This window comes from Mus musculus, chromosome 11 (assembly GCF_000001635.26).
Source record: "Mus musculus strain C57BL/6J chromosome 11, GRCm38.p6 C57BL/6J".
In the NCBI taxonomy this organism is placed as follows: domain Eukaryota; kingdom Metazoa; phylum Chordata; class Mammalia; order Rodentia; family Muridae; genus Mus; species Mus musculus.
In genome coordinates, this window is record NC_000077.6 from 117,845,249 (window position 1) to 117,867,915 (window position 22,667).

Below are 22,667 nucleotides of genomic sequence, written 5' to 3' on the forward strand. Positions count from 1 at the left end.
CAATGGCTGGGTTGCTCAGAGCTAGTTACTGAATAATTGGGGTGGGGAGGGGATGCAAAGAACAGGCAGGCCTGGGTAGCAAGAGAGAAGAAATCAGAAATCGGATGGCGGGGGTTGGGGGGGTGGGGCCCAGAGGGATGGCTTAGCAGTTAAGAACACAGGCTTGGCTGCTCTCCTCACAATTGTCTGTAACTAGTTTCAGGGAATCCGACATCCATAACACAGACATACTTCACATGCAGGCAGATACCAATGCACATATGATAAATAATTAAAGAGAGAGAGGGGGGCTGGAGAGATGGCTCAGCGGTTAAGAGCATCGACTGTTCTTCCAGAGGTCCTGAGTTCAATTCCCAGCAACCACACAGTGGCTCACAACCATCTGTAATGGGATCCGATACCCTCTTCTGGTGTCTGAAGAGAGCAATAGTATACTCATATACATAAAATAAGTAAATAAATTTTTAAGAAGAAATCAAGTAGTCACTTAACTGTGGAAGAGTTGAAATTATAAGCTGCTTGGTTGTTTTATACTCAGATGGGTGAGGATCCAAATGCTTTGACCTCAAACTGTTGTGACATTACTGTGATACAAACCTGGACTCTAAGGACATCAAACAGTGGCCTGATTGACCGTGCCAAGCCAACCTTGCCTGTACATCTGACCCCTGCTGTCCCTTTATTAATCTCAGCTCTGCTAAACAGAATTCCTCACAATTTTCTCATGATAAGCTGAGAAATAAATCCAGTCTGCCAGCCTCTTACCCAACTCAGAGACGGTGGACTCACTGGTAGAGATGAACACAACTTATTAGATAACAGTAACACTGTACATAGCAAATGTTTTGCTAAAATAAATAAAACATCAAGAAATTTACATACTAAATTGTGATGCTAAAAAAAAATGTTTGACTCTGGCTGGAGAGATGTGGATTTGGTCTAACATTTGTATGTGTTAATTGGGTTCCCAAAATTGCATGATAATCTGCACATAAGATGCCGAGTGTTCTTGCCGCAGTTGGTTTTGATTGATAAAGTTGCCAGTGGCCAATGACTGGGCAGGGAAACAGAGGTGGGGCTTAAGGATTCCCAGGGAAGAGTCAGAGGAAGGAACAGGAGGAGAGAACTGCCATGCCAGGAAAGAAGTAAAGACCAGGCCTTAGAAATGCAGGTTAGGGCTGGAGAGATGGCTCAGCAGTTAAGAGCACAGATTGCTCTTCCAAAGGTCCTGAGTTCAAATCCCAGAGACCACATGGCGGCTCATAACCATCTGTAATGAGATCTGATGCCCTCTTCTGGGATGTCAGAAGACAGCTACAGTGTACTTACATAATAAATAAGTAAATCTTTAAAATAAAAGGAAATGCAGGATAGAGAGACAGCCTCCATGTGACAACCGGGGAAGACAGGCCTCACCCCCAGCCCCCACCCAGGTCTAGGGCAACAAAGATGGAATAGAGTAATAACTGAGGAATATCAGAGGGGGGTGTGTTAGCCACGTGGTTGGGAGTGGCCCAACCATTGAGCCCAGAACATTGGGGCGGGTAGCAAGGAACTACCACTGGTGCCAGGTCGATTTCAGTAGGATTAATTAGTAACTGCAAGAGACATGGCTCAGAGGTTAAGAGCACTGGCTGCTCTTCCAGAGGTCCTGAGTTCATAACCATCTGTAATCAGATCTGCTGCCCTCTTCTGGCCTATAGACATACATTCAGGCAGAACGCTGTATACATAAATAAATAAATCTTTAAAAAATGTTTTTTGACTTAGGGCTGGGGAGATGGCTCAGTGAGTATGAGCACTTACTGTGTTCTTACCGGAGTTTGAATCCCTAGCACCAGTCTTAAAGGCCAGGCATGGCCACTGTGTATCTGTAAACCCAGCACTGTGAGGGGCAGAGGCAGGAGGACCAGTGGAGTTTCTGGTAGCCAGTGAGAAACTGTGTCTCAAGGGAATAGGGTAGAGAGTGTTAGAGTCTAACACCCAATGTACTCTGGACTCCACATGCATGTTTAGAAGTGTGTGCACTTACATATATGTACATACACCCACCCCCCCACCCCGAAACAAATCCCACATACAAGTACACACTTTTGAGCTGGGCTGGAACGATAGCTCTTTGGCAGAGTGCTGACCTAGCATGCATGAGGCCCTGTGTTTAAATCAGGCATGGTGGTGTGTGCCTATAATCCCAGCATTTGGGAGATGAAGGCAGGAGGATCAGAAGTTGTTTTATGAATTCAAGGCTAGCCTGGGCCACACTAGACCCTGACTAGGGTTTTTTCCTTTTGTTTTTGACTCCAGTTGGGCACGGTAACGACGACCTATTATTGTAGCACTAGGGAGTGTTGCTTGGTTTTTGCGCTACCACACTTCTGCTTCCCTTCCAACCTCCCAATGCTAGGAAAGAAAGGAGGTTAGAGGGGAAGGGGCGTAGACCTCTTTAGGCTACTTCCTGTTGATTTGGGATACTGGGCTCCTTGGGGCCTGTCCAGTCTTCTTCATCATTAGAATATCCAACTTCTTGTCTCTGCTTATGAATATTTGACAAACTGCAACAACAGTAACCAGGAGCAGCAGGTGGAGCAGCAGCAGGGTCGGGGAGCAGGAGCAGCAGCAAGCAGTGGGAGCACGGGGAACAGCAGGGGGAGGAGCAGCCTCTTCAGAGCACCCCTGTCTCTCTCAGGGCTCAAGGCATTTATACCCTCTAAAGACTTCCCAGAATTCCAAACAATAAACGCTCTCCTGAAGTTGGCAAAAATCACACCCTTGCGCAAGGCAAACCCTAATTATTTGCTGGGAAGCCACCTCTTACTCCACACCTGGGATTAAAACAAAAACACATTCATAAAACATAACTGGGCTTTTAGAGAAACTCAAATTCTCACTACAGGGAAGAGTCCTATCTGAACCGGGCCATGAGAGAGGAGAGGAAGAGATGAGAGAGGGAAGAGGACCAAGAGAGAAGTGGAAAGTTTCAGACCAAGGGAGCAAGCTGTAGAAATGGCTGGTCTATACAGGGAAGAGAAGCTCAAACGCTGGACTGGTGAGGTTTAGGATAGGGGCAGGGTGAGAAGAGCTGGGGGGAGCCACAGGAATTGATACTTGATCCATGTTTCTTCGGGACGTGACAAAACCCCTCTTGTTCCAGCTGCCTATGTGGTATGATCTGTTCTTCCTCACAATCTGTGAGGTGGCCTGGAGCTCATTGGAGGCCCACTGGCAGGAAGCCTACTGAGATTTATTGAAAAGGAAACCGAATTATCAGGGCACTCGTTTGCAACGCCAACCTGGGCTGTGTTCGGGGCATGCCCAGCCTGCTGTCTGCAGTGTGAAGCTCTTTAGAAGCCACTGCAACCACAGGCCGCCCGACAGGAACAGAGACACTGAAAACGGGCCCGCAGCAAGGCAGGCTCAGCAGCCAACAGTCACACCCAGGAAGCAGTATTTTTCTTCTGCTCCTGGACTCTCTTGCGGTGTATGGCTGCTTCCCTTTGGTCTGAGCCAGGCCGATGGTCTCAGAAATAGACACCCATTGACTTTCTTTTCCAGCGCTGGGACATACAGACCCCGCCTCCATCCCAGGGTGTCTATAGGAAGGATGGCGGCTGCTGCAGGGAGGAGGGTCTCCTGTCTTCCTAAGGGCGCCCCTCCACCAGCCTGTGGGTGGGTCCGAGGCACTTCCATTCCGATATCTAGCTGGCCAAATCCTGCAAACCTTGAGGCAGGAAGAACCTGCAGAGCACATGGGACTTGCAGCGGACATGCTTTAAAGAGGTGCCCCAGGCCCGTCCACCGCCCTCGGCCACCCTCCGTGTCCTCTGGGGAGCAGCTGCGGAAGATTCGAGTCAGAATAGCAAGAAGGAACCGCAGCAGAAGGTACAACTCCCAGCATGCCCTGCGCCCGCCACGCCCACAAGGCCAGGCGCAGATGGGCGTGGGGCGGGACTTTCCCGGCTCGCCTCGCGCCGTCCACTCCCAGAAGGCAGCGGGCGAGGGCGTGGGGCCGGGGCTCTCCCGGCATGCTCTGCGGCGCGCCTCCGCCCGCGCGATTTGAATCCTGCGTTTGAGTCGTCTTGGCGGAGGTTGTGGTGACGCCATCATGGGAGCTCCGGCGCTGCCCCAGATCTGGCAGCTGTACCTCAAGAACTACCGCATCGCCACCTTCAAGAACTGGCCCTTCCTGGAGGACTGCGCCTGCACCCCAGAGCGAGTGAGTCCCAGCTTCCAGCGACTCCACCCTGGGCCCGACGGTGCCTTAGTTGTGTGACCCGGGATCAGAACCCGCTATCCCCACCCTCGCTTCGTACTGTTAGCCAGGCTGCTTTGCTCTGCTCTGTCCTCCACGAGGCCACCCCCCCCCCCCGCTCTCCCCACCCTCTGCCTGAACCACTGTTAGCCTCCGGGCCTCTTCCCACTGTCCTCAGTTCTCGGCCCGGAACGATCTCTGGGAATCATGGGATAAGGTCAGACTGTTGATCCCGCTCACGAGCTGTCATTTTCAGATGGCGGAGGCTGGCTTCATCCACTGCCCTACCGAGAACGAGCCTGATTTGGCCCAGTGTTTTTTCTGCTTTAAGGAATTGGAAGGCTGGGAACCCGATGACAACCCGATGTAAGTCCCACAGGCTACTCTCGGTGGGTTTCCTGGTGTTCCCCTTCCATTGAGAGCCTTTTGGGTTGAACTGGAGTTGGGACAAACCATTTGTATTTAGTAGAAGAGCATGCTTCTTGCTCAAGTGTTCCAGTTATACAGCTCAGACTAGTCTTGAATTCTCAATTTCTGCCTTGGTTTCCTGAGTGTTGCCAACATGCATGGTTTTGCCTGAGGTTTTTTTGTTGTGTTTTGTTTTTGTTTTAAAACAGGGTTTGTCTGTGCAGCCTTGGCTGTCCTGGAACTCACTCTGTAGACCAGGCTGGCCTCGAACTCAGAAATCCGCCTGCCTCTGCCTCCCAAGTGCTGGGATTAAAGGCGTGCAGCACCACTGCCCAACCAAATTTTTAAATATGTTATTATTACTTAATTTATATTTCTATTTGTGTATGTTTGGATGTGGGTGTCATGGTGGATGTTGGTGTCAAGACAGCTTGGGGGGATAACTTCTCTCTTATTGTGTTGGTCCCTGGAATTGAGCTCAGGTGAGCAGGTTTGGCAGCAAGCATCCTCACCTGGGCCATTTCAGTGGCCCCTGTTTGGTTTCAGACCCCAGGAGTAGGAACTGAGGTGCTTATTCTACATATCAAAGCAGACCTGGACTCCAGGCTCTCCCAGCATCCCTCACTCCCTCCCTGGCATACTTTGCCCCCAACTCTGAACTTCCAGCCCAGGAACTGGGCAGCCCTTCCCCCCAGAGGCTCCACCCTATATAATCCAGGCATTTTGGACTTCTCTTCTTCTCTCTCTACATGTGTTCTTTCTCTCACCTTCCCATGGTGACTCCCCTGGCCTCAGTCCTTGAGCCCAGTGAATTCACCTGGGAGCAGCTTTCCAATAAACCTGCATTTCATAACATCTAATCTGGCTTGAATTGGTTCATTTAACCAGCAGAGAAATAATTTATAATCCTGGACTATGATTCATTAAAAACAGGTCTATTGAAATATAATCCATCTACTGCAAAAATCAGTAGCTTAGTGACTTTTTAAGGTCTTTTTAAAAATCTAAAAAAAAAAAAAAAATTAAAAAAAAAAAAAAGGCTGAGAGCTGGCTCAGAGGTTAAGACCACTTGTTGCTTTTACAGAAGACCCAGGTTTGGTTCCCAGCACCCACCTGGTGGCTCACAATCAATTACAACTCCAGTCCCGGAGGATCTGAGGCCCCCTTCTTGCTTCTGAGGACACTCAGCACACATGGGACACATCTACACAGAGCACTCATACATGCAAAGCAAAATTTAAAAAGAAAAAAAAAAGACTTAATGTTGTCTGTCTTTAGAGCTTACAAGCTGTGTTCTAACTGCAGTCCTGCATTGAATGCTGTGACGTACCATATGCAGGACAAGTCCTCTCACGGGCGTGTGTGAGTTAGCGGAGTTCCCTGAGTAGACGTGTGCTAAAGCTTTATGAACATTCCTGTAAAGTGGAATGATTTCTAGCAGGTCTTTGGAGGAATTCAAACAATCTTGTGTGTGTGTGTGTGTATGCATATGTACATGTATGTATAATATACATGCGAAGGTTGAGGGACAATTTATAGACATTGGATCTGTCTGTCTCTTCTGTCTTTCTACTATGAGAGTCCTAGGATGGGACTCAAGCTGACAAGCTTAGTGAATTTTATTTTAAAAAAATGTTTATGTTGGGTATGTCTTAGGATTTCTTTTGTTTGTTTTTATTTATTTTATTGGTTTGTTATTTGTGGGTTTTTTTGTTTTGTTTTTGAGACTGGGTTTTTGTTTGTTTGTGTGTGTGTGTGTGTGTGTGTTTGTGTGTGTTTTTGTTTTTCTTTTCTATGTAGCTCTGGCTATCCTGGAACTTTGTAGACCAGGCTAACTTGAACTCTGCCTCCTGAGTGTTGGAATTAGGGGCAGTCACCACCACTGCCTGGTCTTAGGGTTTCTGTTGTAAAGAGACGCCATGGCCACTATAAAGGAAAGCATCTAACTAACTGAGGCTGGCTTACAGTCTAGAGGTTTAGTCCATTATCATCATGGTGGTGGAGAGGTAGCTAAGGGTTCTACAGCTATATCAGCAGGAAGAGAGAGTGACACTGGGCCTGGCTTAAGCTTCTGAAACATTAAAGCCTGTCTCTAGTGACACACTTCATCCAACAAGGCCACAGCTCTTAGTGGTGCCACTCCCTATTAGCTAATGGGGCCACTTTCATTAAAACCACCACAGGGTAAGGCGGTGTCTCTGGTGGCGCAGGTCTTTAATCCCAGCACTTGGGAGGCAGAAACAGGCGGATTTCTGAGTTCAAGGCCAGCCTGGTCTACAGAGTGAGTTCCAGGACAGCCAGGGCTACACAGAGAAACCCTGTCTCGAAAAAACAGAAAAAAAAGAGAAAAGAATGGGGAAGACGGGGGCTGGTGAGATGGCTCAGTGGGTGGGAGTGCTGACTGCTCTTCCGAAGGTCCTGAGTTCGGGTCCCAGAGGCCACATGGTGGCACACAGCCATCTGTGATGAGGTCTGACCCCTCTTATGGAGGGTCTGAAGACAGCTACAGTGTACTTACATATAATTAATAAATGGGTGAATCTTTAAAAAAAAAGAAAAGAAAAAGAATGGGGAAGACATAACAGAGAGAAGATATGCTGTGTGGGATGTTCCTAGGACATGTTTGAGCCTCAAATCTTGTCCTTGACACAGATCAGGGTGCACCAAGAGACAGCCGTGGAGATGGGAGATAGACTGTGGGTGGTGAGTAGCCCTGGCACTTTTGACATGTACGTCTATTTTTTTTTTTTTTATTAGAGAGGAGCATAGAAAGCACTCCCCTGGCTGCGCCTTCCTCACTGTCAAGAAGCAGATGGAAGAACTAACCGTCAGTGAATTCTTGAAACTGGACAGACAGAGAGCCAAGAACAAAATTGTATGTATGATTGAGAATAAGGACTGAGCAAATTCTGCCCCCAGAAGCCCTAGGGATCTGCTCAGGAAGGGTGCTTCAAAGGTGGTTCCTGAGCAGGTCACCTTCCCACCTGAGTGGCAAGCATTGTCAGAAGCCCTTGTCACAGGCTGAGCCCCCAGTGGTAGCACTGGTATAGGTAGAGGCTTGGGGACATGGCAGAGAGTATTGGCTGAAGGGGACACTGAGCAGACAGGTCAGCTGAGCTTTGCCTCCTGTCACGTGAAGTTGATTGGGAAGCAGGAGGCACAGGTGAGTCCACAGGGAGGTGGCTCCCATGCAGCCAGGCATGAAGAGTCAGGGTGGCCAGAGTCCAGAGCTCAGAGTAAACCTGGGTCCATTTTGACTGAGAACACCCCACATTTTGCATTGGTTATTCACTGCAATTGTTCGTTTATCTGAAGTTCAACTCTAAGCAGGCAGCCTGGGTGCTCATCTGTTACCCTCGAACTGTTTTAGTGGGAGGAGTCGGGGAGGGGTTCACTGGCAAACACTATACCTCATCCTCGAAGGATGACCCACAGCTGACCCTGGCTCAGGTAGAGGCTCCGACCTGCTGTCTTGGTTGCCACGGTTTCTCTTCAGCTGTAAGTTACGTTCCTTGGTGGAGGGCTTTGTGAAATAACTGACTGATGCTCAACATAGAGGATGATGGTTTGCTGTCAGGAGGAGAGGGAGCTGAAGATGGTGTTTGGTCAGCGTGCTCAGACACTCTGGGGATGGTCAGGTGAGGTGGGTCCTGCTGCTCAAGTCCCTCTTATATAGCATTCTTTTTTATTTATTTATTTATTTTTTTGAAGCAGAGTTGAGGTTCAATAAACATATTTAATACAAGCTTAGGCACAGAGTCAAAAGAACCATCTATCCAGACTCAGACCCCTCTCCCAAGGTTTTTTTTTAAGGCATGATTCTCTGTGCAGCTCTTTCTGCCCTGGAATTCACTCTGTAGCCCAGCCTGGCCTCAAACCTCTGCCTCCTGGGTGCTGGGATTAAAGGCATGCTCTCCCACCACCAGGCATCCCTTCCTGTGTTTAAGGTTGTAGCTCTGGGTCTGTGGAGATCCTACCATAAGGAGCACAGCCATATTTCAGTCTTTTTTTTTTTCTTGTCAATTTATTAATTTTAAATTAAGTTCTCTAATCTGTGAAAGTAACTTTTATTCTTCTGTAATAATTGTCTCACAGGCTTACTGCCCCTGTCTGCTAACCTAGGCCTAGTCCTGGAAGCTTCTAACCTCTATACAATCTAATCTAGGTCTAGAATGTTTTCAGCCTCTGAGACTCACTGCTGAGTAAACTCACACTTTCTAGTTCTTTCTGGGCTCTAACTGACTGGTTCAACTCAGCTGTTCTGACCCAAACTCTTCTCCAAGCTGACTGATTCAATCTGGCTTTTCTCTTCAGCCTTTTCTGAATTGCTCTGTTTGGCTTCATACTGCCGTTGGCAATCTGTTCTAATCCGGCTGCTTCTCATTCTCTGGCTTGTTCTGTCCTCACCTGTCTCTCATTTGTGCTCTTCAGTCTGTCTGCGCACAGCTGTGCTAGTAAGACGGCCTCCTCTCTTTTCTGCGCCCTGCTCCTTACTTCGCCTCCCCTCCGCTCCCTTCTCAGGAGAGCTGGGCGTGACCTAGTCTCTCAATCTTCCTCTGATTCGTCACTTTGTCTGCCACTCAATTAGACATCACTTGCAAGCATGGGTGCTTCCTTCTACAAACTACCTTCATTGTTTGGGATTAAAGGTGAGTGCTAAGGGCTGAGCCACACCACAACTAGAAACAGTTTTTTTCCAATAAACAACACAATCTTGGGGGTCACAATGTGATCAAATATCCTACAAGACTAACCCGGGCTTGGTGCCACAGGGTACAGTCCTAGGATACTAGGGTACAATCCCAAATAATTTGGCTATTTGGCTGGCTGAAGGAGGACTGAAAGTTAAAAGCTATCCTGGGCTACATGAAAAAACATGTTTTTTTTTGTTTTGTTTTTTTTTTTTGTTTTTTTGTTTTTGGTTTTTTGAGATAGGGTTTCTCTGTATAGCCCTGGCTGTCCTGGAACTCACTTTGTAGACCAGGCTGGCCTGGAACTCAGAGATCCACCTGCCTCTGCCTCCCGAGTGCTGGGATTAAAGGCGTGAGCCACCACGCCCGGCTTGAAAAAACATGTTTATATATATATATGTATATATATAAAAAATCAAGGAAGGAAAATTCCAGTTTGTAGCTCAGTAAGTATTTGCTTATTACTATTGAGGCCCTAGGTTCAATTCCCAGCAATACAAAAATAATAACTTTCCTTTTAATGATTTATCTTGCCACGATGGTGATGAAACTAGCATCTCACCCTGGACAGGCAAGCCTGGCCCTCTGGGCCACACCCCAGCCCCTTCGTGTCTGTTCATCATTCCAGGCAAAGGAGACCAACAACAAGCAAAAAGAGTTTGAAGAGACTGCAAAGACTACCCGTCAGTCAATTGAGCAGCTGGCTGCCTAATGCTGAGCCTTTGCTGAGATAACTTGGACCTGAGTGACATGCCACATCTAAGCCACGCATCCCAGCTTTTCCAGCCAGGGCCTCCTAGCAGGATCTTAGAGAAGGAGACAGTGGTATTTTGAAACTGGATATCAAATATTTTTGGTTTTGCTTTAAAGTGGCTACCTCTCTTTGGTTTTGTGGCTTTGCTCTATTGTGACGTGGACTTAAGCAATAAGGAAGTGATGAAGGGACAGTGTTCTCTGACAGGACCTGTGGGGGTCGGGGTGCCTGTGCAAGGTCTTGGTTCTGATTGTGATATTTCCATACAGGGCTGCTAATGCAGCCCATGGGTAAGTGTGGTTATATGTGTTTGTGCTGATAATTTTGTCCTGATGAGTTTTCCTACCACGGGGTAACGGAATAAAATCACTTGAAAAAGTGGACTGTAAGCTCTGTCTGTCTTGGAGAAATGGTTTGTTTGGTTTTTTGAGACGGGTCTTGTGTGGTCCAGGCTGACCTGGAACTCTATATAGCCAAACCTGGCCTTGAACTCGATCCTGCTGCCCCAACCTCCCAGGTGTTGGCCTGTGCCATGCTCTCAGTACTGTTTGTTTTGTGTTATAAGGTCGTAGACTCAGTGGTATCTTAAGCTTCAATCCCAGCATGAGCTGCAGAGCTGAGCAGTAGTGAGAAGGCACTGGGATTACAGTGTGACTACATGAACAGGACTTCCTCTGCAAGGCAGGTGTGAAGGACAGTGCTGTCAGCTTAATCACCCGTGAGATGGGGGGTATTTTGATTGCATTGAGGAGGACCCTGCACTAAATGATGCAGAGCTGAGCATCAGGGTGCACTCACCATTCTGTTTGCTGACTCAGCAGCTGCTTCATGTTCCCTGGCTTCCCAGGACCTTGAACTGCTCCTCCCTCCAAGTGCTTTTGTCAGAGTGTTTTATCACATCAAGAGAAGCTAAGACACCAGATGGGATGCCACATACTGGTAATCCTAGGACTTTGGAAACAGGCTGAAGGATCAGGGGTTCAAAGTTATCCTAAGCTATGGGTATGAAGGTTGAGGTCAGCCTGGGCTATTTGACATCCTGCTCAAACAAACCATGTAACTATTCTCTGAGCTTGTGGGGAAAAGCACAGCCCACTGTGACTGACATTGGAGAATTAAGTCAGGCAGGGGTACAGATCCCATGCACACCATGCTGATAGACTGAGGCTCAGAGTCCAGTTCTGCTCTGTTCCTGTCCTGCAAGGGTCCCCAGCTTCACCGACTACAGGAGGATGAGCACAGGAAGCCAGTAAGATCTTCAGAACCCAGGAGGCCCGAGGCAGAGTTAGAAATGTCAGCCCGGCGACCTGCTGAGGCTTCCAGCAGGGCTGACTGACTTGCCTGCAGCTTAACTCTGGAAGAACACTGGCAAACCAGACCATCAGTTCTGCAGCAGCCGGGTGAGGCCCAGGCTCGTCTGAGCATGTGTAAAGGATTCAGGCCTCTGTACTTTCCCAGTGGCGGTGATGTGTGCACCTGTGCCCACTTGGATGGCTCCTGGGTGGCCACTTCAGGAGCTGTTCTGGACATCTGGGGCCTGGCTTTCTCCAGAACCACCCAACACATTCTCCCTGAGGGCTTAGGGCAGCTCTGTGCAGCAATAACTCCAGCAAAATAAGGGAACCACTGTACAACATTAGGAGCTGGACCATTCCCACCTTACCTTACCACAGAAATCAGAGAAGCAGCGGAGGGGTTAGAGGAGAGCAGAGGTTAGCAACACAAGTATGAGCGACAAGAACCTGTGTCTAAACAGCTGGTCAAGGCCACAGGCAAGCACCAGGGTGGACATCTGCGCCCAAGTGGAGCTAGATCCCAGTCAGGGATAACAAGACGTGTGCAGACAGGCAGACAGGCAGGCCTGCGGGGGAGACCAGCACCACCACAGCCCGTGAGGGGACCCTGAGGACGGACCTTCCAGTCTCACAGGAGCAAGCATCACCCTGAGTAAGGTGAGGAACCCTGCAGGGCTTCGAGTTTCCTGCCCACTGGCTCCGTCTATGGCACTTGCCAGGTTTCAACAGGGAAGGCCCAGTCTGGGTCTGCGCCCCCACAGTGGGACATTCTGAGTGCTTGAGCATACTCCGAACTGGTGCTGTGCCCTGAACCCTGCCTCCTGCAGCCAGCTTGCAGAGTTTCTACTTGCTTTCTGACCATCAAGGAGGTAAAAAGCCAGCTAGTGTGCCGAGCACCCTGGGTGGCAACAGAAGAGGCAACCGTTCAACATCCCTGTCATTGAGTTCCTGTCAGAAGCTGCCAGCTGGACTGACAAGGGTGGGTGCACAGATCAGGAGAGAGGTGTGCCTTCTAGTCACTGCAAATGTAGTCTGGTATGCGTGTGGGAAGGGAGGACATGGCAATGTCTTGCGCATGCCCGACTCGACCAGCAACACGTTTATTGGGAGAGCTTGATTGCAGAGGCGAAGAGACCCTGAGCCCAGAACTGGTGCTGCTTATACAGGCCTAGGAGAGGCGTGTCTCACACCCGGATTGGTTATGCACTATGCCTCATTTGCATGTTCCTCATCTGATTGGCTACTCTCAGTACCTCACAGAACCTCATTAACATACCTCATTTGCATGTCTCACATCTGATTTGTTATATTCTCAGTACTTCATTAACATGCCCGGGCCAGGCAGTGACTTGGCAAAAAGCTTTACTGCATATGTACACATTGGTTGTTTGTCCAAACTTATGCGTGGTGGCCAGCAGTAGCCAGCGCCACTCTGCAACGGCACATGTGGCTTCCCACAGCGATGAGAACACCTTCCCACTGCAAAGCCCTAGCTGGTGGCAGGGGTGGCCAGCTCTGCCAGTGGACTCACAGATTTGTGGGTTCCACTTGGTTTGATACTATCTGTCAGTCCAGTTACTGCCATGGTCACATCTAGTAGCTATCCAGTGCTTCCTCAGTGTGTATAAACAGAGCCTTGGCTGCAGCCTTGTTTCATCCAAGCAAGATGAAAAGCTGTGTTTCTAGCCTATGCTCTCCAACTCTGGAGAACCTTTTAGATTTTTTTTTTTTTTCATCCTGCATGCTGGGTGGATGAATGGGCCTGTTGGGCAGTAATTTGTGTGAGGTCCATCTTCTGTGGGAGGATGCTCACCATGCTCGGTAAAGTTAGCTGGCAGATAGTTGATGGCCATTGGCTGAAGGGTAATTTAGCTCACAGTTGCAGCTGCTTCCCCAGTCTCGGGCTGGAGGCCATAGCCAGAGTTAGCCTGGGGCAGGACACATGGCTGGCACTAGAGACAGAATCTTTCCAGCAAATGTGACCTAGTTAAAGACAGAGGCTTGGGTGCAGACCTATCTCTGTCACTCAGGATTGGACCATCTTCCTCCAGGAGCCCACCCCTGTCTTTGGCGTCTGTACTGATGGGTTATGCTGTCTTTGAAGAGTCCCTGCAGGAGGCAGAGGCCAGCACACAGCCTAGTACAGCTTACACACTGAGACAACATGTAGTTCTAGAGTAGCTCCTCTTCAGACGGCACCATGTCACTGGCTGAATTCATTAGGGCAGCCCCTCAGGGACCAGCACCTGCCTCCTAGAGGACAATGTCATCAGTGGCTCTGCTGCACAGAACCCAGGGTTGAAAATGAAGTGGGAATGGACTGCTCAGCAGGCCATCGTCCAGCCCTTCAGCTTCAGGGAATCAGTGCTGTGAAGGCAGCCGCATCTTGCTTTCACCTCCCATCCTCTTCCCAAACATCACACACCTCCACCCCCACACCTGCCCCTAACTCTGGGGTAGCAGTGGCCTCGGGCATGGCTGTCACCTACCTTGACAGCTGCCGCACTAGACCCGCTTGAGCTGCACCAAGAACAGGAACCTTTACAAACCTGCTCAAGGACAGGGATTGGGGGGGGGGGGGCTCAGTGACTCAGTGAGAGAGGGATGGGGCCAGACCAGCCTGTCAATTCAGATTTCTATGCAAGAAGCCTTTGACTGAAAGCAAGACTGATTGTTGTCATGTTGACTGGGGTGGCTGCTAGGTGACCTCAAGTCTACGTGATTCATGATTACTCCTCAGCCGTAATCGGTTTGGGATAAGAGCCTCCCTTCTCCCTCTCCTCCTGCCTTGGGAGGGCTGCCTCTCTAAGCACCAGATCATAGGGCTACCACCTGCTTCCAGAGCAGGGGTGTCTGTGGGACAATGCCAGCGGAGAGGTTGTCACAGAGCAGATGTGGCTGGGGAGAGCTTGGTGTGCATGTGAAGGGAGCAGCTTGCAGCGTGCTGGAAGAATTCTGTGCTTGCATCAATTCTTGTTTCAATGGCTGAATTCCACTTGAAATATCGTTTTAATAACTTTGCTAAAATTGCTTTTATCTCTGAACCATATTCCTCAAGCCAAGAGCTTAGCAGAGAGAAAACATATATTATGGAGAGACCCAAATAATCCAAGAAAGGGGGTGGTTGACCTGAGTGTCAAAGCTCTGGTGTCCTAGAAAGACCACCTCTGGCCCTCCTCTTTGGGCTCTGTCCTCCCCAGGGGCGGTGATTTAGAGGTCCCCCCATTCTCCAAAATGTAACCCAGCTCACCTTGCTTCCCATTGCCTGATTCTTCCTGGGAGAGGCCTCTTCCCTGCTCCCTTGCCTCTCCTGCCATTAGCATCTGACTCCTGTCCTTGGGGGGCAGGGGTCTGTATGTGTGCTCTGAAAGTGAGTTAGAAAAAAAGCAATGCTTTTTTCTCCCTGCTGCAGGAAGCTTATTCCACTGGTCCTCGGGACTAATGGAAACCAGGACCCCACACTGAGATGTGTCACAACCCAAGTCTTCCCTAAATGTGCCCAGCTGGGTCTGTCTACCACCCTTCCCTCTCCACAAACCTCCGTTCTAGGAGCTATTGCTGCAGTGGTCCAGCTGCTGACTGCTCCTGCACATCTTGGGGGTGGGGCCATCTTAGACTCACCTCCGATCCTCTTCCCAAACATCACACAGCACTGTGCCTAGTTTGTGACATCATTGGAATTTGAGCCCAAATTTATTGTCTCCAGCTCTGCTACGACCTGAGATTCCCCCCTCTCTTCCCTTACTGCCTGGCCAGCACAGAAAAGTGATCCATTTCCTAGAAAACTTGACCACTCCTGCGGTGGCAGAAATGCAGTGGTCGCAGAAGCACCTATGACGTTGTCTCTCCCCCGCCCCTGCCTTCTATCTACCTCTGCTTCCAGCCAGCCTGCTCTGCAACACCCCTCCCATGCCCTCTCCTGCTGATGCTCCCTCCCCTCCCACCGCCTAAACCTTCACTAGCCTGCTTCATTTCTGTCCCGAACCCCGACTGTCCCCAGCCGACAGTTCTTGTCTTCACCTCCCTGCCACTCTGTGCAGCCAGTCCCTAGCTCCTCTTCCCACTCGGCCCTGCGTCCCGTGCGCTGCTGTCTGGCTCTAACTCACATGGCCCTGCTAGCCACCTTGCTCCTGAGCGCAGCCCTGGGCGCCTTACTCAGCTTCGCGCTGCTGGCAGCGGCTGTCGCCAGCGACTACTGGTACATCCTGGAGGTGGCGGACGCTGGCGGCCTCGGTGGCGTGCAGCTCTTCTCGCATTCCGGGCTCTGGCGCACCTGTGAAGGTGAGCTACACACAGAGACTCCTTGGTCCCACTCTCCTTCCACCTCCTTTATTCCTATCCCCCTAACCCCGTCCCTATCAGTTCCATTGCTGGGATGCGGAGGAGTGTGAGAAAGAAGGTCCCCGCTCAGGGACAGGCTGCTGCCATCGTGGCCATAGCTGGGAAGCAGAGGGGGCTGAAACCATGCTTCCTTACATTCTGAAGAGCTTCTCTCTAAGGCCTGGCTGGGAAGAGTAGGGGTGCCATTGAGAGATGACAGGTCAGGTGGGTGGGCCATGAACCTGCTCCTTGCTTCTGAGTAACTTGATTGCACCTCCTTAGCCTTTCTAGGACTAGGTGCCCCCATGGAGGTCAGAGGAAGAAGAGCACCGGTGGCTGGGTCCCAGTCACCAGGGCTCAGTCGCAGCTTCCTGCGCTTTCTGCTCTTCCACAGGGCTGTTGCCCAGGGACCACGGAAGTCCTGACTCCTTCCTAGAGGAGGGGCCATGGGGCCGAGGAGGGGCAGGAAGCATAGGTGTGGATGTCTAGGGCCCTTCAGCCAAGTGACCAGGGGCTGGTGTCTCCTATGTGAGGCTCCCCAGTGCCCCTCAAGCCCCCATTCTCACCAACCTCAGCCTGATGCTGCCCTTGCCAAAGGGTGTCAAGAATATGACAGTGGCTGTGTATGAACACATGGTACTGTGTGTGTGAGGAAATATAAGTTGTGTGACTATGAGAGGCAAAAATAAATATGATTGTGTGTATGAGTGTGTGTATGTGTGTGTGTGTGTGACTGCGCACAGCTGTGAGCAGACTTGTATGTGTAAGCAGATGCGTGATGGTTGCTTCCTCTGTGTGCTTGGGACGAATGATCAAACTGTTCATTTACCTGGCAAACCTCCTTATCTGTGTGTCCTCGGCATATGTGTAGATGTAGGTGTGTGTGTGTGTGTGTGTGTGTGTGTGTGTGCGCGCGCTCAGCATACGTGCATGTGTGGGTGCTTCCCTGTGTGCTCAGCAGTGTATGTAGGTGCTTATGAGTGTGTGGTCATGTGTAAGGACCAGAGAGCCCTGATAACACGAGTCAGGAATGCTCCAGGATGTGGCATCTCCTCTTTTGGTGACCCAATCTGGGCATTTCTGAATGTTTGAATTTTTACACTCACTTCCCAGTAGGTATGACCTTCTGTGACCCTTAACTAAATAAGAGGTCTAGTCTCTAGTCCCATTTGGAGCCATAGCCCTGAGTTTCAAGAGTTAAACTGGGTCCCAAGGCTATGGTGCCCATGATGCCCAGCCCCCATCTGCACCTTGGTTTTCAGGGCAGAACAGCTGCGTGCCCCTGATTGACCCATTTGCCAGTGCCGGCCTGGAAGTTTCTCCCTCCGTACAGCACCTGCTCTGTGAGTCCTGGGGCAGTGCCATCTCTGACTCTTCAGGCAGGTCTGGGACCCAACCACCTCACCTCAGCCCACAAACTTCTTCTGAGGCTCTGGCCCAGAGGTTGTCTCCGTCATAGCCCTCTGACCACAGATCCTGGAAGCCCAGCCGGCTCTGCCCTCCCCATACCCCGGGTCCTTCTCAGTGGAACCAGCCTCTGATTTTGAGGATGTGAACCACCTTGGAGCATGACTGGGTCTCCTTATGCCCACCAAGTCCCCTTCTAGACTGACCCAGTTTTCAGTTGGATGGCCATCGATGACCTACTCTCCCTGAGAGGCCGGAGGGTGGAGAGGGAAGGGCAATGGCGAGCTCCCTCATCCTGGCTTCAGAAAGCCTGTACCAGAAAGGGGTGGCCACCGGGAGGGTCTAGTAGCCCCTAGGGAGATAGGCGTCTGCTTGAATCTCTGCTCTGGTGACCAGAGCAGGTGAAGGCATGGCTATCTTTGGCTCCTCCTTGGAGGCAGGTCCCTTTCCCTGCCCCTCTGTCCCCCCCTCTGCCTGCCCCTGAAACCCCCTCTTCCCACAGCCCTGCATCGCACAGTCATGGTAGTCTTGCCTCTGAGCCTCGTCCTCATCGTATGTGGTTGGGTCTGCGGCTTGCTCAGCTCCCTATCCCAGAGTGTCCCTCTGCTGCTGGCCACTGGCTGCTACTTCTTGCTAGGGGGTGAGTTGGAGGGAGGGTTGGTCATCCTGGGAGTGGGGTCCTCATTCACTTAGTCCCCACCCTGTCATCAACGGTGGGCAGGTGGCCACACAGGGGTCATTCCTCAGCAGCCTTTATCACTGGGGCTGGGTTTGTGCCGGCCTGTCGACTCAGGCCGGTTGTACTCTCCTGGCTGTGACCACAATGATGAGATTACCCAGGGCTGCACCCCTTCCCAGACAAGCCTGCTTCCCTGCAGGGGACACTGGGCTCTTCAGGAGCCCTTTGTTAGGCACGGGATGAGCCTGAGATGGGGAACCACGGCTAAGAACTAATGAGACAGACATTTAGATCCAGGTCTCTAGAGAAGGAAATTGGGGTAATCAAAATGTCTGCCATGGCCTTGACCCAGGAGACTCTGAGTGCAAAATCCAATTAAGAAGCCACAGGAAGCCGCCACAGGGAGCCACTGACGGCCACAATGGCTTAGGATTATAACTGAGAAAGTTCATAGAGCCTCTGCATTTTTTCTTTGCATAAAGACACCACCACAGGTAGAGGGTCCGAAGGTAGCTTCTGGGCGAGGCTGACCCCGCCTTCCCGGGCAGAGGGCACTTTGCCCTCAGAGGGAAGGGAGGTGAGAGACCTGAGTCAAGATGTCAGGAGGAGAGACAGACGGATCTAGAGCTGAGGCTGCCGGGACCAGCAGGGAGATGTGCTGTGAGAGGCAGAGATTCCGGGAGCTGGGCACTGCAGGTGTTGACCACACCCCACAATGCATTAGATTCTGTGTTACACCCTTTCCCAGATTCAGCAGGTGGCTTTAGCTGCAGGCAGTTAGAAATCCACCCCCCTCTCAGCCCAACACTGCCCAAGGAGGCCAGATAGTGTGGGCTGCAGAGCTGGGCCTTTTTCAGACATAACTGAGCCCTGGGGTCATTTACAAGGGACTTTGCTGGGTGGAGGACTGTATTGGAACCCCCAACACTACATCCCTTAAACAGAGTTCACTACCCTCAGTGCCTGTCCTGAGGCAAAGGTGGTCTCTGGGAGGGGAGAGGAAACCTAACACTGGGTCTGTGGGCGACACATTGAGCAGCCTTGCTGCCCGCCCTTCCCTCCCCAGGTGCCCTGACCCTGGCAGGGCTCAGCATCTACATCAGCTACTCACACCTGGCATTCGTGGAGGCGGCCCGCACGTACGGCGTGACGCACGTGCAGAACGTGCACATCAGCTTCGGCTGGTCACTGGCCCTGGCCTGGGCCTCCTGCGCCTCGGAGGTGCTCAGCGGGGCCCTCCTGCTCGCAGCTGCCCGGCTCCTCAGCCTGAGCCAGCGCCCAGGAGTGCCCCACTCTGTGATCCTCTGAGTCCCAGTGTAACAGGGTGCTGGGGAGAAGGAAGCCCCAGACACCTTTGACATTTGTCGGAATCCTGGCTGGGAAGGGCCTTGGAGATGGGGGGGGGGCGTGGGGAGGGCGTGGGGGGGGGGAGTGCTCCATTCTACTCCATTTGAACATGAGAAGGGCAGGTGGGTAGCCGGTGCCTCGAATCATGAGCTCTTTTTGGGACAGTCTGGTGGGGTGCCTCAGGGTTCTGTGTGTCCAGAAGGTGTTCTTGCTCTGGGGGATGTAGCCCACTCCAACCTAGGGAGCTGAGACAGTCCTCCCCTGTGCTAGGTGCCTGCTGAGTGTTCCGCTTCCTCTCCATCCCCCACAAGCTAGGCAATAGTAACCACTCACCGAATGCCACAGAGTGGGAGACTGAGGCCAGAAGGCCCAAGAACAGATGGCAGGTCTGGGTGTCACTGCTCTTTGGCGGGACCCATGGGTTCAGTTTTGTTCCCTTTCCCAAGGGGAAGTTGGTGGGGAGGAAGCTTGGGGCTGGTGAGAGGCACATCTTCCAGGCAAAGTGGACCTTTGGGTCTCAGTCCTCATCCCCAGCAGGCTGCTGCCCATGCTGGCCTGGAACTTCCTCTTTATAGCAGCAACCAGGGGAATGTCTGAGGCTGGCCCCATTAACAGTGAATTGGAGCCATGCCTGGCCAGCCCCCTGGGTTGTCTGGCTAGAGGAACTCCTCAGAGGGACGCAGAAGCCTGGCCTGGAGACTTGGCTGCAGATGTGGATGGGTCAGCTCACAGGCCCAGGCCTGCAGCCCTCTCCCTGCCTGGGACAGCACAGATGAGAACTGGATCAGCTCTGGCCACATACAAGGGGACAGACCTGTGTTTATGTATTTGGACAATAGGCAGCTGTAAGTTAGGGGCTGTACAGTACCCCAAAAGCCCCAAACAGCCCTGATTCTGGTGTGGGCTCTTCCTGAGTTTGGGACATATACTAGGGAAGGTAGTATCTCTCAAGGTTTGGTCCCAGCAGTGTCCCCAAGCTACTTAGATTGCTTCTAAGGATCTGGGGAGCTTCTGAGGAGCAGGGTTAGTGGGACCCACTGAGGGCAAAGGACTGGAGCTGATGGAGACCCTGCCCTCCAGTTTGTGTTCAGACCTTTGCCATTCCATGTAAGAGCACTTCCAGGTGTCTGAATAAATCAGCTGTGATATATGTGTTTCTCTTACAGTTATTTGTTTGTTTTGGCGGGGAGGGCACAGGGACAAAGTCTCACTATGTAGCAAGCTCAAACTTGCTGCCCCCACCTTAATCTCCCTAGTGGAGAGATTTCATCCATACACCACCAGGGCCAGCCTGGAGTTCTTCAAACTAGGTAATAATACCCATTTCTCATGATGTTAGAAGGGTGAACACAGCCTAGTGCATGTGTCTCTGGCCATCAGTGATGTGCCTTGCATGTATGTGTGTGTGTGTGCCCGTCACAGATATCCTGTGAGCACGTGCTCTCTGTCATGTAAGCTACAGGACTTGCCTTCTTCCTGGGTCCAGAGACTGAGAGGAGCCTTGGGCCTCAGCAGGATTTGGGCTGGCTCATGGCGAGCTGGAAGAAAGTTATAGCCTCTCCCTGTCCAGCTTTGTAGACATTTGCCGAGGTGTCTGCCTGCTGGAAGTTAGGCTGTGAATTTAACTCCAGCCCCACGGAATGTGGATGGCTTTAGGACTCCAGGCTACACTGGGGAAGACCCACACAGTGGCTGTGAAGACCTCCACAATTGCCTAAGGGTATGTGTCTGTATATGTGGGCATGTGGCCAGACATGGGTCTTACTGAAGCCAGCCGAGGCCTCCCCTCTGATGGGCCAGTCTCCTTAGCAACGCCCAATGGTTTCATCTTGTTTCACGGTTCACTGGGTAGCTGGGCTCTGAGGCCCAGGTGAAAGGCAAAGCAGTGCTGCCCAGGGAGGAGTTAGCGGCTCAGAGCTGATGAGAAGAGACAGTGGGCTCCGGTGAGAGAAGAGACAAGTGGGGAGCTTTCCCACACATACAAGAACAAGCCTCTGGCAATCGGGCCTCACAGGCAAGAGCCTCACCCTTCCCTATGTGTGGGCCTCAGGTCCTGCAGCCAAATGTGGGCCAGCAAAGGAGCCCCATAGCAGCACAGGGCTCCCTGGCTCTGGGCTCACTTGCCTGCAAATGTTCTGCTCTTCCCTTTCCTCTGCCACACCACAGCTGCCTCTGGTCATTTATCCTCTGATGGCACCAGTGACCCACGAGGATGCAGTGTCTCCTGGATGCAGGCTTTACCCCACCCAGCACCTGACACACTAAGTCTGGACATATATAATGCAATACTGTGATGGCTTGCATACGCTTAGCCTAGGGAGTGGCACTATTTAGAGGTTGTGGCTTTGTTAGAGTAGGTGTGTCACTGTGGGTGTGGGCTATAAGACCCTCGATTCTAGCTGCCTGGGAGCCAGTATTCTGCTAGCAGCCTTCAGATGAAGATGTAGAACTCTCAGCTCCTCCTGCACCGTGCCTGCCTGGATGCTGCCATGCTCCCACCTTGATGATAATGGACTGAACCTCTGAACCTGTAAGCCAGCCCCAATTAAATGCTGTCCTTTATAAGAGCTGCCTTGGTTGTGGTGTCTGTCACAGCAGGAAAACCCTAACTAAGACACATAGGAAGAGGCAGACAGTGCCTGCCTAGGGGGAGCCCACCACACTGAGGTTGGGGTGAGAGGAGACTTGCCCCAAGCAGACAGGTATAAAGCCAAGGGTGCAGAGCAGCCACCATGGAGGCTGATGACCTACACAGAGCATTCATTGATTAGGAAAGGTCAAACTGAGCTCCAGCTAGCTCTCTAGTTCCTAAGGCTAGAACCTTAGAGCTGGCGAGGGGTTCCTGCCTGGTTAGGACACTAGCTCGCCTGGGAGAGCTTGTTCCCCATCAGTGGTGGGTAACGGCACAACGCGTTTTTATTGCCTGTCTCCAGAAGGCAGTTTAGGAGAGTAAGAAAGAAGACGCTGGCTTCATGCTCTACCACCTGAGACACAGGAGAAACACTCTGGGGCCCTGTGATCCCTAAATCCTAGATCACAGACAGATCTGGAGCCTCCTGGGGGTGCAGGGCAGACAGCCCTCTGTAGCCGGCTCTGACACTTCCCTGCTTGCAGTAGCTGCGGTCCAGACTGTTCATCACACGATGTCGCTGCCTGGGCCTGGCACCTCCCAGAGGTCCCCGTGGCAAGTGCTTTACCATTGTATTCTGCTTCCCATAGACACAGCTACAGGGCTCACTAGTCACAGACTGACGCCTTCCAGACTGGGAGCCAAAAGACACTTTTTCTCTAGTAAGTTGATTGGTGTTGGTAACTGTTATAGTGACATACAACGAGATTCATGTCCACATCCATGAGTATGTTTTTAAGTTTTGCCTGCATGTGTATCTGTGTACTTTGTATGTACCTGGTGCCAGTGGAGGCCAGAAGAGGACATCCGAGCCCCTGGAACTGAAGTTACAGATGGTTGTGAGCCACTGTGCGGATGCTGGAAGTCAAGCCTGTTGCTCTCTGTCAC

General features: G+C 51.4%; 2 protein-coding genes across 3 annotated transcripts, besides 1 other annotated feature; both read left to right on the forward strand.

The window, feature by feature from the left end:
* Positions 1-3,988: 3,988 nt before the first annotated feature.
* Positions 3,989-10,495, forward strand: Birc5 (baculoviral IAP repeat-containing 5). 2 transcript variants are annotated; one of them, NM_009689.2, is made up of 4 exons: positions 3,989-4,213; positions 4,506-4,615; positions 7,415-7,532; positions 9,977-10,495. In NM_009689.2, exons 1-4 carry the CDS (start codon positions 4,103-4,105, stop codon positions 10,058-10,060), a joined length of 423 nt encoding a protein of 140 aa, NP_033819.1. In that variant the 5' UTR covers positions 3,989-4,102; the 3' UTR covers positions 10,061-10,495. The 2 variants fall into 2 exon arrangements, with proteins under 2 accessions (NP_033819.1, NP_001012273.1); NM_001012273.1 differs by having other exon boundaries at positions 7,415-10,495.
* Positions 10,496-15,503: 5,008 nt separating this feature from the next.
* On the forward strand, positions 15,504-20,295 carry Tmem235 (transmembrane protein 235). Its single transcript, NM_001085535.1, has 4 exons — positions 15,504-15,678; positions 16,980-17,060; positions 17,627-17,764; positions 18,870-20,295. Exons 1-4 carry the CDS (start codon positions 15,504-15,506, stop codon positions 19,109-19,111), a joined length of 636 nt encoding a protein of 211 aa, NP_001079004.1. The 3' UTR covers positions 19,112-20,295.
* Positions 20,162-22,430: an enhancer, noted in NCBI's record as "VISTA enhancer mm780". NCBI's record gives its function as "enhancer in: eye[6/7]" and the evidence as "EXISTENCE:transgenic organism evidence [ECO:0001131][PMID:17130149]".

Coding starts and splice junctions, on each gene's coding strand:
- Birc5 (NM_009689.2), top strand. CDS start 4,103: ATGGGAGCTCCGGCGCTGCCCCAGATCTGGCAGCTGTACCTCAAGAAC. Junction 4,616..7,414: donor GAACCCGATGACAACCCGAT/GTAAGTCCCACA, acceptor TTTTTTTATTAG/AGAGGAGCATAGAAAGCACT. Junction 7,533..9,976: donor AGAGAGCCAAGAACAAAATT/GTATGTATGATT, acceptor TCATCATTCCAG/GCAAAGGAGACCAACAACAA.
- Tmem235 (NM_001085535.1), top strand. CDS start 15,504: ATGGCCCTGCTAGCCACCTTGCTCCTGAGCGCAGCCCTGGGCGCCTTA. Junction 15,679..16,979: donor GCTCTGGCGCACCTGTGAAG/GTGAGCTACACA, acceptor CTTGGTTTTCAG/GGCAGAACAGCTGCGTGCCC. Junction 17,061..17,626: donor CTCCGTACAGCACCTGCTCT/GTGAGTCCTGGG, acceptor CTCTTCCCACAG/CCCTGCATCGCACAGTCATG.